This window comes from Siniperca chuatsi, linkage group LG23 (genome assembly GCF_020085105.1).
Source record: "Siniperca chuatsi isolate FFG_IHB_CAS linkage group LG23, ASM2008510v1, whole genome shotgun sequence".
NCBI lineage: Eukaryota > Metazoa > Chordata > Actinopteri > Centrarchiformes > Sinipercidae > Siniperca > Siniperca chuatsi.
The window spans coordinates 2,532,009-2,547,078 of record NC_058064.1 but is presented as its reverse complement, the minus strand read 5'-3'; the positions used below and the strand labels follow the sequence as shown (position 1 = coordinate 2,547,078).

At 39.3% G+C, this 15,070-nt stretch overlaps 1 protein-coding gene across 2 annotated transcripts; it reads right to left on the bottom strand.

Annotated features, from left to right (window-relative positions):
- LOC122871557 (23 kDa integral membrane protein-like) lies at positions 1-15,050 on the bottom strand. Of its 2 annotated transcripts, XM_044186811.1 has the most exons (12): positions 15,032-15,050; positions 14,886-14,934; positions 10,328-10,523; positions 8,912-8,994; positions 6,374-6,439; positions 5,577-5,702; positions 4,860-4,934; positions 4,075-4,170; positions 3,479-3,573; positions 3,014-3,113; positions 2,428-2,511; positions 1-498 (listed from the first exon to the last, which is right to left on the bottom strand). In XM_044186811.1, exons 4-12 carry the CDS (start codon positions 8,969-8,971, stop codon positions 376-378), a joined length of 825 nt encoding a protein of 274 aa, XP_044042746.1. In that variant the 5' UTR covers positions 8,972-8,994; positions 10,328-10,523; positions 14,886-14,934; positions 15,032-15,050; the 3' UTR covers positions 1-375. The 2 variants fall into 2 exon arrangements, with proteins under 2 accessions (XP_044042746.1, XP_044042747.1); XM_044186812.1 differs by lacking the exon at positions 8,912-8,994.
- Positions 15,051-15,070: the final 20 nt, after the last annotated feature.

Below are 15,070 nucleotides of genomic sequence, written 5' to 3'. Positions count from 1 at the left end.
TCACTGACAAAATAAACTTTATTTATAACGCACTTTTCAAAGACGACAGCCAAACATGTCATCACAGCCAGCAGCCGTTCCTCTTTTAGTTTTCCTCGCAGCAGCTCTAAGCTGAGTGCAGACGTCAAGAGCTCTCTGAGAGGAGTCTGTTTCTGTGAGTCACTGCCACTGCTTTTAATATATCACATAAACATCATGACTGGATAAAGTTTTCAAATATCTGTTCAAAAGCAGAGATACGATTTATCTACACGCATGCTGTTTTGAAATGAAATTCAGATTCCTGAAAGAATGGATGATGTGGTTTTATTGAACTCTTGCGATCATCACCAGTAGTATGACTTGATGCCTGGGTTCTGGGTGAGGGGTCAGAGGTCAGGTTAGGGAGGGTTTGGGTTGGTATTTCACTCTGTTGAAGTCATCGACGGCAGTTTCTACCGGAGGCGTCTTCCAATATTCCTCCAGACCCAACGCCAGACACAGAGCAATGGCCGCCATCTGCAACACACACATTGTATGATGGCATTCGTTATGTTTAGGCATCACATGGTATAGACTGTATAATGTCGCATTGCTTATTTTCGTGTGGTATTAAGAAATGAGTGTGATGCCATTCAAAAGCCAAATCAGAGCATCTGTAGCCCCATTCTCTAATCCAGATGACTTCTAGAAACTCAAACTTTCTTTCTTTTTGCCATTCCATGCTGTATTTCCAGCACACTCTCAGAAGTACATCGTCTTTGGGGTTTTATCTTCATAATATCATCATACAAACGATGTAAAGCAATGACAACAGAACTGAAGTGAAGCAACATCAAAGTTCATTCAGCTTGGAATATCCATCCATCCATCCATTTTCTACCGCTTGGTCCCCGTTAGGGGGTCGCGGGTGACTGGAGCCTATCCCAGTGACTTCGGGCCTTAGGCAGGGCACACCCTGGACAGTGGCCAACTCGTCGCAGGGCGAACACAGACACAGACAAGGACAGACAACCATTCACTCTCACATTCATTCAATACGGGCAATTTAGAGTTATCAATTAACCTACACATGCATGTCTTTGGACGGTGGGAGGAAGCCGGAGAACCCGGAGAGAACCCACGGTAACACGGGGAGGACATGCAGACTCCACCCAGAGAGATTGTGTGATGGGAATCGAACCCCCGAACCCACGATCTCCTTATTGGGAGGCAGGAGCTGTAGCCGCTCTGCCACCGTGCACCCCCAGCTTGGAATATGTATTATATAAACAAACCCCAGTTAACCTGCACCTCCATCCAACCCCAAGGTGGCTAAATAACATATACAAATCTGAAACTCAAATTCTTTAAGAAACTTGAACGTATCTCGAATCTTATTTATTATTGCAGAAACTTGTGAAGTCAAAACTCTTTTAAAACGTGTATTTTTCAAGAAACTTGTAATGCTCATCCAGAAACACGTAAACTTATCTACAAAACGCTTCTGAAGACGCACAATAATCCTGCCTTAAAGCTTGTAATGCCTCCAGACATACAGTGAACTGTACTAGAAACCAATCTAGAAACTTTTATAGCATCTTGTAAACTCTAACACTTCTAGACTTCTAGAAACTCGTTACACATCCAGAAATTCATTAAGTCCTAGAAACTTATTACATTACAAACTCTATCTTGTACCACTTCCAGAAACATGGAAACTGTTCTAGAAACTCATCCAGAAATACATGAACTTATCTAGAATCTTGAAAGCTCTTTTATCAACTCCTAGACACGTATGGAATCTGTCAACTTCTGGAAAGTCATTAACTCCTTGAACCAAACTTTTCTAGAAACACGTAACACGTTCAGAAACTCATAAGCTTTGGTAAAGACTGGTAATGGTTCAAGAAACATATAAACTCTTCCAGAAACTCCTAAACTGTGTTAGAAACATATCTAGAAACACGGAAACTTGTATTTATCTAACCCATAACTCTAACTCGTAAGACTTCCAGAAACTCATCTAGGAAGGTGTAAACCTTTTACAGCGTCTTGTAAATGCTTCCAAATCATAAACATTTATGGAAACGTATTACACACCAGCAACTCGATCTCTTAAAACTCATAACACTTTCAGAAAGTCCAATTGTTCTAGAAACTCAACTAGAAACACACAAACTTATCTAGAATCTTGTAAACTTTTCCAAAAACCATGAACTCTCCAGAAAACCGTATTCATATCCAGATAAACTGGATGTGAACTCTTCTGGAAACTGTTCATCTTCTCCCTCTGGTCATTATCAACTTGCATTTGATGCAGTTTGTTAGAGTTTGTCATGGTTTTCCAGACTTTTCCTTCTCATGCATCAATCAATGTAAAGTCTGCAGCGAAGATACAAAATGATGCCAAAGTTTTAAAGAAACAACATAAAGGAAAGAGAAGGAAGACAGCGTGTAATAGTTTACCGCGATGGTGGCGAAGGCTGAAATGATTCCTATCCTGAGTTTGATGGGGAAGCTCAGGTAGCTCTTCAGGATGTGACCACAGGGCTGCCACAAACACAGGTCAAAGGTCAACATTAATAAAAACATCTTTTTTCCTGTTGGTGTACATTAGGAAACCTAATTTCCTCTGTTAACCCTCAACAGTGAGGTTAGCGTAAGTTAGAGAGAAGCAGCCCCGCAGGGTGAGTATCTGTTGAAAGCTGGGTTTTAATACTGGTCTTTCATATAAAGGAGTGCAGTGTGGGGAATAACACTGAAGCTCAGATCAACATCCGTCTGTCCAAACAGACACCACGACGAACAGAAGAGGTCATTTTATGGGAAATGTTTGTCTGTTAAGCTGAAAAAACAAGCAAAGTGAAGCGTAGATCCAGTAGCAGCAGAGAGAAGAAGCAGAACTGTTGACAGAAAGGAAATAAAAGACGAAACACAGGAAGAGAAAAAGAAGGGAAGTAGAAGAAAGAAAGAAGAGAAGGGAGGAAATCAGGAAAAGTCAGAAGTGGCAAAGGGAAGAAAGGTAAGGGAAGTAATGAGACCATGCAGTTACCTTGGAGTGAACCCATAATTTATCTGTGACCTTTGGGCTCGGGGGGTCACTGACCACCATCACACAGGGGCCCTCTGAGCTGGAGTTACCAGGCTGAGAGCTGTGAGACAAAGGAGAGAAGAACAACAAAACCTGAGCAGCATTTCTGGAAGACAAGCGAGACCGGAGCCACAAAAACATGACGAAATCAAAAGCAGGAAATGTCGTTTTTAGGGGGGGTTACTATTTCTGTCCCTCTGGTGCAGGAGCCTTAGGATGTCAAGGTTTGTCTCTCAAACAATTGTAAACTCTCCAGAAAGTTCTGAAATTCTTCGAGAATCTTGCAAATCCTACTAGAAACTCAAGCACGTGAGAAACACAAAAACTCTTCTAGTAGCTCAGACAAAACCCAAACTCTTCTGGAAATCCAGAAATTCATCTAGAAGCTCAAAAGCTCTTAGAGTTTTCCACGTTCCGCTGTCTTACCTCGGCTGCAGCTCGGAGGCAGGAGGTGCGCAGAAACAAGACACAGGAAGTTGATTCTCCCAGTCCTCAAAACTTCTCAAACCACAACAAGAGTCCTGAGGAACAGACAGACGTTTTGACTCGTTAAAACTCAGCCTCAGGTTATCTTCAGTTTACTCTGACTAGTCGTCAAATTGAACTCAGCAAATTTCGAAAGATCAATTATCATTTTGGATATATAAAACTAAGATTACTATTGCAAAGACAATTGTAGATATCTGAAACTGGAGTTCAAACTCAAACCTGCTGTTCTTTCATTAGCAGAGAAATAATCTCCCACAGCAGCGATAAATTATTATGTAATTTTGTGCAACTTCACTGATATTTTGTTATTCTCTGCTGGTAGTGTGTGTGTGGTGTGTGAGAGAGAGAATGGATAAAATGCATTTGGTTTATTGTTTTCAGGAGTTGGTCTGTGTAACGTGTTTTAGAAAATATGGAGAAACGTTCTGTAATATTTCAGAGCGCTAAAAGGCGAGGCTAATGGCACAAACTGACATGTTTCTCTACATTGTGATCTTTGATGTGATTCCTTCTGCTTTATTTCAGTCTCTCACCGAGGCCTGGAGTTTGTTTAGTTCGCTCTGGATGTAATGATCTGCTCTGTGGAGGGGAGTTACGTTCAGAAACACCTCCTCCACTGCGCTGTCCATCTGCACAACAGAATACAGAACAATACAGTGGAACAGTGATGGAGAAAAGCAGTTAGGAGAAACAGTAAAGATAGATTAACTTTGATCTTTTTCTTAATAAAAAGTTTACAGTTTGTAAAAAGGCAATTTCTAATCATTAAAATCAACCTCTAATCTGCTTTCAGCATACATATAAATAAAATTTCTCAAAAGTACCACAACCTTCTGGAAGTGAAATACTGAATTACTGGATTAATAATACTAAATCACGTTACTGCTCTAATGCACAGTTTGAATAAGCAGGTGTGGTCCTGGTCCTTAAAGATTTCAATTACTTATATATAAATCCTTGATGAACATATTATATTGTATTATACACAAATTTAAACATGTTTTTTTCAAGTGTTTCCACATGATCAATATGGAGCTCCCTCTATGCTCTTGAAATTAAATACAAATGTAAATGATACTCAAATTTACATGACGACTCTCAGATTGCTGGGGTCATGAGGATTTTGGCAGCTAAAAATATATTATCACAGACAAGAAAAGGTGGAGAAACTGAGCTGTGCCCTAAGAAGATGTGTACTGCCTGGATCATTCATATTGTGGGGCTGCGATGAACACTGCAGCCTCTGGGGGGCGCCAGTGGCGGCTAAGAGTTATCAGACAGTAATAAGGGAGACAGAGCCACAGACAGGAAGAGTTACCTGAGCTTGAACCTGGACCAGCGGAGAGGCAACAACCATCAGAGCTACAAACTCCACGAATATCAGAGCAGAAAACTGGAGAAGATAATCACAGGTTAGCTCCGCCCCCTCTGTGTGTGTGTGTGTGGACATGTATTACTCATGTTGTGGGGACATAAATATGTTCACACAGTCACATTGTGGGGACTCTACGTCCTTTTGGGGACAAAACGCAAGTCCCCATAATGTAAATCATTCAATTTTAGGGTGACGACTTGGTTTAAGGCAATGGTTTTTCAAACTGGGGGGCGGGACCCTTGGGGGGGCCGTAGAGCCACTGCAGGGTGGGGGTGGATGACCAGGGGGAAAATATGGAGTGGAACAAAGTTGAATCAAATTCCTTTTTTATTTGTTGTTCCCTATTATTGTTAATGCCTGATACGAATTGAATCTGTGGTGGTGGTGGTGGGGAGGGGGGGCTTCTGAAGGGGGACATGACAGAAAAAGAGAACCACTGGTTTAAGGTTAAGGTAAGGTTAGATTAAGGTTGGGTTAGAAGATAGATGGACTTCATCCCATGGATGAAGGGTTAGAGTAAGTCTCCAGGAAATCAATGTAATATCCTCTGAAGTGATGGAAACACGACTGTGTGTGTGTGTGTGTGTGTGTGTGTGTGTGTGTGTGTGTGTGTGTGTGTGAGTGTTTGTGTGAGTGTTTGTGTGTGTGTGTGTGTCTCACCACCAACAGCAGAGGTTTGACGTCCAACGTCGCAGCACAGATGCCCAGAATAGACAAAGCCACTGTGACCGGACCGAACACCTGCAGGACCAGTAAACCATCACTACTGGACAACTGGTCAAACAACTGGGAGAGAGAGAGAGAGAGAGAGAGAGAGAGAGAGAGAGAGAGAGAGAGAGAGAGTTGGCCACTAAATTCATCCAATCCGATTGAAGCTGCTGATTTTATTACTTTTTTTTCTAGAAAACGTTTAGCATCTTCCCGTCATTAGCGGCACATGGAAAATAATTCAAAGCTCTGTGATTGGATGTTTCTAATTGAAATGCACCTTGGGATATAGTCAACTTCTCCCCCTCAATTTCTACGTCCACAAACTTGTACATATAGTTAGTTTATTACAACTTTGGGTTGCATTTGTTTCTGATATTATAAAGACTTGGTGTGCATGTCATGTACCGCCCCACCTTTAACTATCTGAGGTAATGTGGGTGTGGTTTAATGTGAGTTAATAAAATGCTCATTTGATATAATTTTATATATATATATATATATATATATATATATATATATATATATATATATATATATATATTTAGCACTTATTTGTTTAATTCCCTCTCCATTAAGATAATTATGTTACATCCAGTCTTTGGAAGGAAAAGGGGGCTCAAAAATAGACCAACAGGCAGCACAGGACAATAAAACTTTAATTTTAAAACACACACACACACGCACACGCATACACACACACACACACACACACACACACACACACACACACACACACACACAGTTACCTCAGCAACTGGTGTGTTGCCGTCGATGGAGGAAAATCCGACGCCCATCATCACCACGCCAGACACCTGCAGGGAGGTAATGAAGGGAAACGTTAAAGAAAAGTTAAACTGCTGTGAATGTTGAGTTTCACAGGAGGAAGAAGTCTTTAACAGCAGCAACATTCCTCTGAAACTGTTCTGCTTCCCCAGAGAGACGCTCATCAGACTCCCATCAACTGGGAACTCTGACAGCTCTGAATCACAGACGTAATCTGTCTCGCAGTCAGAGTTTAAACTTTCACAAACACTCCTGCTGCACAGAAAAACCCATGAATGTCTTTAGATTCCAGTTTCTAGGCTCCAGCATCAGTTTTAGTAAATATTCTCCCACTGAAACATTTTCTTGCAACTAGTTTTTGCAGCTACAGTACTGCAAAACAATAAAAAACGAAGTGTGAAGACAAACATAAAATTTAATAAATGGAATATATATATATATAAACACTACAGCATGTAACACAAACAAAGGTGTGATGCAAACCTATTTCCAGAACAGAAGTGAAAGTCTGGTTACTAATTATTGTTATTAACTGATATAGTGTAAACAACACAGGAGCCACAACAGGAAGCAGCTGAACAGGAGCCAGTAAACACAAATCAAAATAATGGAATGAATAGGGTCAGTGTTAGAGTGAAAATATTAGAATTAAAAAGCTGTTTTCCAGCTAGTTATAATAATATGAATGACCAATATAAATTAATGCTAAATATAAATGATGAATCATGATCATTTTATTAGATAAAATGAACTTTGAATATTTTGGAGGCAACAGGAAAAGGAACGAGTGGATGAAACAAGGGCAAGAATAAGGAGAGCACATTAGGAGAGGAATGAGGGGAAGAAGCGAGAAGAGGAAATATAAAGAGAGTGAGAAGAGGAAACAGTGGGAGGAGAAAACAAGAAGAGGAAATGAACAGGAAACCTAAACAAAGATCAAGCACTAATTACACGAATAAAAACATTATGTATAAACACATAACATATATAAACACATTACATACAGTAAACAACATTTTTGTTTTGAAAAGCTCTTCAATTTGTTTTTAATGGCGACAGTGTTCATTAAATACATCTATGACAACTCTGTACTGCAAATTTTTGTTGCTCATTGGCTAACTTGTCAATACTGATATCAGTTAATCAAACTTTATTTGTATAACATCTTGTACAGGTTAGTGCAATTCAAAGTGCTTCACAGGTGATTGACAAGCTAATAATATGACAGCACAAACACAAACAGTGAAACAATTGGAGACAAATGCACATGGAAAATATGTTTATTTTATTATTTATCATAAAACTCAAGATAGATTAAAGGCAATAAAATATTTAAAACAACAGAACAATATTAAAGATAAGAATTATATAATGGCCATAAAACATTTTGATTAAAAGCCAAGCTAAAGAGGCAAGTTTAAAGTTTACATTTATCACTTTATGCATTAAAATGTAAAAATACATCTAAAAAAAGAACATCATTTTGCCCTGTGTCATCAGAAGACACAGTCACAAAACAGTGTGTCTTCAGCATATAGTATCGTCAGTAACATACTGTATACAGATTAAAAAGTAGAGGCCCTAAAATCGATCCTTGAGGAACCCCACAAGTTATCTTAGAGTATTTTGAGAAATGAAAGCAGCACTCAGATCAAGTAGTACCAAAATTTAACATTTATTGGCATCTAGTTTTAAACTAATATCCTTTATTTCACTTGTACAATGATATGCCTGACAGAAAGAAACCATTTTCTCTAACATTTTACTTAGTTGGGAGATTACGGACAGTTTGTAGTTACTTGGTATATCTGTGATAAGTGAGCAGCTTTTTAATGTTGTAACTAATTTACATGCTCATTGGGAGATTATTCTATAACAATGCGTCATATTTTATAATCTAATTTTATAATAAAAAAAGTTTTTAGAAAAAATGGAAATAGTACAATTTCATGACAACCTATCTGCTGATGAAGATCATGTGATATGAAAGTTTCACATGAGGTAACGGACTGAATGGACCTTGTGGTGAAATTAATTTTTCTTGGAAAACAATTAAAACTGCTGTTTCCACTTTGAACCTCAATTTATAAAGTGAGTGTAAAGTAATTAAACTGGCATGTAACTGATCTATAAAAGCTATTAGTCAAAAGTTTTTAAAGTGAGCATCAAATGCATCAGTTAATATAATATATATTTAAAGAATGCCCTCATTAATAAGATTTAATTTATATTTTTTACCTCACATTTTTGTATTTTACAAAAAGATTTTACCACTATATTTTATTCCAGCTTTAATTTCATTGCACTAGACAGTAAAAGACAGTTTTGAATAAAGCTAAATAAAAGTTAGAATTCAAATAAAATACATATGTTTGAAGAAATTATTTAATTTCTTTTCGTTATCCGATTAATCTCCCCGCTGCCGAAGAGTCCAGCTGCTCATCATCACATCCATCATAACCAAACACAAACATGCAGTTAGCAGTTAGCAGTTAGCTTACCAGTAGCAGCACAGTGACACAGATGGCAAGTCCTCGCAAGTAACTCCTGCAGCGAGCCATGACCGCTGTCTCAGAGAGTCAAGCTAAAATAGAAACAGAGTAAAGACCAGAGCCGACCCATTGTGTGCGTGCGTGTGTGTGTGTGTGTGTGTGTGTGTGTGTGTGTGTACTTGTACTTGCTACATAGTGAGGACTGAAACATGTTTTTTTTACCTACAGAGTGAGGACATTTTTGGAAAGTGAGGACATTTTGGCCGGTCCTCATAACTTCAAAGGACTGTTTGAAGGTTAAGACTTGGTTTTAAGGGTTAGGTTAGAATTAGGTTATGTTTAGGGTTAGGGTGAGGCATTTAGTTATGATGGTTAAGATTAGGGTAAGGGGCTAGGGAATGCATTATGTCAATGACTGTCCTCACAAAGATAGAAGTACAAGGATGTATGTGTGTTTGTGTGTGTGTCTCTGTGTGTGTGTGTGTGTGTGATGGATGTTGTTTAAAGATCAAGAGTGTTTGGCTGCAGAACGAAGAACATGACCAAGTTTGGAAGATCAGCTGGAGAGGAGAGGAAACAAGAGAGGAGAGAAGAAGAGAGGAGAGGAGTAAACAAAAGAGGATGGGGGAAAGAGAGGAGGAAACAAGAGAGGAGAGGTTACTCCAGGTAACAATTGTATCTAATAAAGAGGAAAGGAAGGAGGAGAGAGTGATTGAGAAGTAGATATGAAGAGAAGGAAGAAAAACTGGAAGAGAGAAGGAAGTGAGAAAGAGGGATGAAAAAGAAAGTGAAAGTATGATGAAGCTGAAAGAAGGATGGAAAACAAGGAACAAGTGCAAGGGAGCGGTGAAGAAGAAGAATATCTTTAATATAATTACATGACTGGTAAAGGCATCTATAGACTGTGATGACAATTTAATTTCATATCTGTCATGGGTCTAATCAAATTTTGGTCTCATTCTTTATCATATTGAACAATATAAATTTTGAGGCATCTCAATTGTCTTGATCATTTTGAGATGTAAATAGAGACATATCATCATCTTGCGTCATCCATCTCCATCCCTCTCATCGAAAAACCTCCAAAGAGGAGGAGGAGGAGGAGAAGGAGGAGCGTTTGAAGCCGGTCGTGGCAGGAAGAGGAGGAGGGCAATATAAAACACCCATTCTGCAAAGTTAGTTTGGGGTAAATTAGCAGAAGCATTTCACGATATCACCAGTGAATTCTGTATCATTTCATGTGGGATTCTGATTGGTGGGAGTGTCGTGGGTCGTAGCAGCAGTCACGTTGAACTTGGTCCTAAATGTTTCAGAATTTGGACACAGCCGTTCTTTGCCAAAACTCTAAATTGTCGTGTCTTACAGTGCGTTCTAGGGCCACCATTTTTGATTGTTGACCAAAGATTTCACCACGCTCCATCTTACCTTCACTCGTGAACAAGATCCTGAGATACTCAAAGTCCTTCACTTAAAGCAGTGACTCGTTCCCAACCCGGAGTGAGCAATCCACCATCTTCCTGAAGGTGTGGAGTCATGTCCAAGCTGTTTTGCACTTGTCTGCAAACCAAACCAAACGTGTACTGGAGATGCCAGTCTGTTGAGGCCAACAGAGCTACATCATCTGCAAAAAAGCGCCATAACAACCAAAATGTTTGGTTAATTCAGTTGTAATTTAAGATATCAAAGATAATTAGGTTTAAAATATTAAAATAATAAAGGAATTTTCAGTAGATATAAGAAAAAAAACATGTCTTAAAAGTCGAGATTGAAATTTTATTCTTGGAGACATCAGTTGACAACTGAGCTGCTTATTGGACCTTGTGGTGAAATTTCTTCTTCATGTCTTTAAAGTCTTTAAATCTTGTTATTGAAGAAGCCAAACGTCCTCAAAGTAGAGCAGAGTAGAATATGTAGATAGAACAATAAATACTATGGAGTAGAATAAAACATTTTTCAAAAAAAGTAGTTTGGAAAACATTGGGTTTGAAAATTTATTTTTGACCTTGGAAATAGTAGTTTGATTTTAAAATAAAATCTTAACGCAAGACTTTTTCCTGAGCTTTTAACCACTTATCACTGTCTTCGTCAGGTCTTCTTTTGTTCAGTTTTAATGTGAACTTAGAACCGGTGATGACAACTGAGCTATCTCCATCTGCTGAAGAAGACCGTGAGATGCAGTTGAAAGCTCCAGATAAAGCTAGTAAGTGAACCTTGAGTTAAGATTTTTATGCTGTTGGTTTTACTGCTACTAACTATTTACTTTTACCAACGATAACTCAATGTACCTGGGGGGTGGGTGGGTGTCTTCTTTATTTTATTTTTATTTTATTATTATCATTTTTAGTTTTTATTGTTCTGTTAATTACTGTAATTATTTGTTATGTCTTCATTCCATATAATTTATATTTTACGACAACATGTAAAATGTCATGCCAGTAGAGCCTGTTGAATAGATATGAGAAAACAAAATAGAACAGAGAGGAATTCAGTGGCGTCATTAAGCACAGTGCTGTGTTTACTTTAGACTAAAAATAACTGCAGGGGGCGGGCTGACTGTCTGGGTGTGTGTGTGTTTATGCCCATACGTGTGTGTGTGTGTGTGTGTGTGTGAGCGTCAGTCATAAACAACGTTCCTGCTCTCTGCTGGTTTCCCAGCAGACACTCGGTGTGTTTCCAAAACATTTAAATATCCTTTGTATTAGCCAACACAGTGATAATGATACACGACGACAGACACCTCAGCTGCTCACCACTGTAACGTGATGGAAGCCAACTGGAACGTTTTCATGCATCACTGTCCCTCGTTAGTAGCGTAAACACCCACCAGATGCCAGATGCAACTCTGTTCTATGAGTAGTTTGTTGGTTTGTTTTGTCCCACATTTTCATATTTTGGTGTATAATTAACATTGCGGCCTCCAGAGGGCGCTATTAGGACTTTATGCTGTTAGTGGCCATTCAGGACGGCAGTGGCACACTGTTCAAACAACGCAATGTCAGTCAGAGACGCTTGCATCAAGGAACTGGCCATTTATCGTAATGGTTATACGGTTAAATTTGGCAGATTTGAGGCAAGCAAGGATTCTTCTGGGAGAAGTAAACTCACAAGAACAGAGATCTTAAAGTAAAGTCAATCCCAAAAGCTTCAATGCATAAAGAGGAGGCTGGGCCAGAAGCAGTAAGCAGTGTCATGTTATTGAGGCCGTATGTAAACCTGTGCGATATGACTGATTTTACTTTACTTTTCTTTTATTATCCATAAACTGCGGGATCTGCTATTAGCTAAGATGACATACTTTCAATGGTGCCAATTAGCCAAAATGGAAACAAATCTAGGGCTCAGAAGTGAGCTACCTGTAGCTGACATTACAACAGCTCTTTTCATGAGCATTTACAGGGTAAATGCCTGACATGTGTTTCATGTCTGTGTGTTCAGCTTTGATTGAGTCATGGCTCTGAGCAGGAGTACACATTTTGACACAAATTGCAGCAATTCAACTCGTGCAGATCTTTGCCTCATGTGACTCTCCCTCACCTGTTTAAATCCATCCACCTCATTAATCATTTTACGTCTCTTCCCTGCAAAATAGTACATTAGCTGCTTTTAATGATAAAAAGTATCAATATCAGGATTGATATTAGTGATTGTTGCCCTGGTATTACTTGGTATCGGACCGAAATCAAAGTTTGTAGCGTCATCCACCTCTTGTAAACAGTATTTTCTTTTGCGGTCTCTCTCTCTGTCCCTTCCTCCTATTCTCTCTCAAGGTGCCGTTAGCTGATTACTTTCCACCTGTGAGCTCCAGGTCTGACTCCTCATTGGTCATTTTGAATCTAAGGGACCCAATTACCAACAAGCACGCCTCATATAAGAGGAGACGCCAAAGCAAGGGCTCAGAGAGAGTTCAGCCTCGTGCATCTGCTGTGGAAGAGTTTCTTGTAGAAAGCGGTACGTGATTTTTCATAAGTGATGATGAAAGCGCACGGTGCATTGGCCAGTAGTGAAGGGCGGATGAAGCTTTCTTTCTGTTTGTGCTGAAAAATGATTCAAAGCTTCAGGGCTTCAAACACAGTGACATCTGGTGGATATAAAGCAGATAGCAGCCCTTCGAGCCTGAAGCTCTACAGCACCTCTCCGATTTTAGCCTCAGAAGCCTGCGTGTTATTATTAAATCTGTTACACTTTTGTTCGGAAGTGCTATATTAAATGTAGATGTTATTGTGCAATATGTAAAATAATTAATAAATGCATTGTCAAACAAGCCAAGATATAAAATATTTGTTCTGACACTAAATATTTATGTACCTTATTGGTTTTCATTTCATACATCACCATGTTTACACTACATACACGACCATGTTACTATCGATGACAGTCTGCTGTAAGACCATGGCGCATCTAGTTTTCCAGATCTTTAGACAGACGATGCTGATGACAAGTTGAAACAGTTCTTTTTGTTTTGTAGGCAAATTCTCTTCAAGGAGGCCGTACATGACAGAGTTGTAATTGACGGTGAAGGATAGTCCGAGTCCCTTCAAAGTGGACCAGACCTCCTGAGCCCTGTAGCAGTCCATCAGGAGGTGCTGTTGTGTCTCATCGGAGTTGCAAAAAATCATTGGACAGACTTTAGTGGTGACGTAGCAACTCCATGAAACCACAGCTCTCACAGGGAGTCTGGCGACAGAGACGAGCCACCGGACATCACGAATGCTCTCCGAGAGGTTTTTGCTTTTTAATATTTTTAATATTTCTGTGCATTCACCATCACCCACCTTTCTATATTTAATTAAACCACCATATCTACAATCATTAATTTTGTTAAAAATGATTTTACTTGTAAAATCACACCAGTTAATCTGTAAGTGCTGATATTGTGCAGTGAAATCACTGTAAGTGAGTTTGTAATAAGGGACACGTCTGTCCCTGCCCCGTCTCTTCTGCCACAGTGAGCCGTCCCCGACCCAGAGAGCATTCCTGGAGATGGCAGCACTTACTCTTCTTCTCCCTCTAATGTTCCGTTCACATAGTTTAGCTGCAAACCTTTCTAAACTGTTAAACTGAATGAGACTTTCTGAAGCAGCAGAGACATTTGAAGCTTCAGACGTCATCGGTCAGGTGATTTTCTGTCATTTGACGCGAGCTCCGACACAACGTGCTGAAACAGTGACGCCACAGGAGTGAAACAAGCTTCAGAGCTTCGGTATCATCCGCCCATCTCGAAAGTTTTCAAGTCTCTGTGTAGAGACGTTAGCGAGGTGTTTGTGTTTTCTAGAGGAAGAGTTCAGTTAGGGTGATTTATTTTATTTTATTAATACTGCTTATTTGGCCCAACAGCTCTGTCCTGTTCCCCCCACTTTAAGAGAATATCTTAACATCTTGCGCAATTAACAGTGTAATATTATTGCATTATATGCAATATATAATATCCTTATTTATTTATTTATTTATAGAGCACTTTTCTGAACCCCACGTTGCAAAGTGCTTCACACACAGGCAACAGCTTCACAACATGCAGCTCATTAATGCAATCTGATAGAGTAATAAGTAATAAGGAAATACAACAACTAAAACCGCTCAGTGTCGCCAGCAAAAGGGCAGAAAATCAGGAAAACCTCTCAGATGAAAGTATGTTTTAAGAGGAGATTTAAAAGCGGTCGCTGATGCTGCTGACCTGATTTCCTCAGGCAGCTCGTTCCAAAGCTACGGGGCTCCGCTGGATGTGGTGAACTAACAGAGTATGTGACACACTGTGCTCTAACATATCCATCTATAAATCCTGCACACTGTATATAGACATGTACACATGCATATACTGTACATAACCACCCTCTTCATGTATATCCATTCAGTGTTTATCTCTTTGCACTATTTGTATTGCTTACTATCTACAGAACACTTGACTTGTATATAAACATTGTATGTTGTTGGTATTTATATATATTTCACCTACTTGTATGCACATTATAGTTAAATGTTTGTTTACCTGTCTTTGTTCAGCCTTGTTGTCCTTGTTTTTAGCCGTTTGTCTGACTCTGAGAGCAATGAAAAAAACCAGTCACATTCCTTGTGTGTTCACATACTTGGCTGATAAAGCTGATTCTGAAATAATCTGGCCAAAGGTCCACTTACTATCTTTCAGAGGTTTCAACCGCATCTTACAGTCTCAGA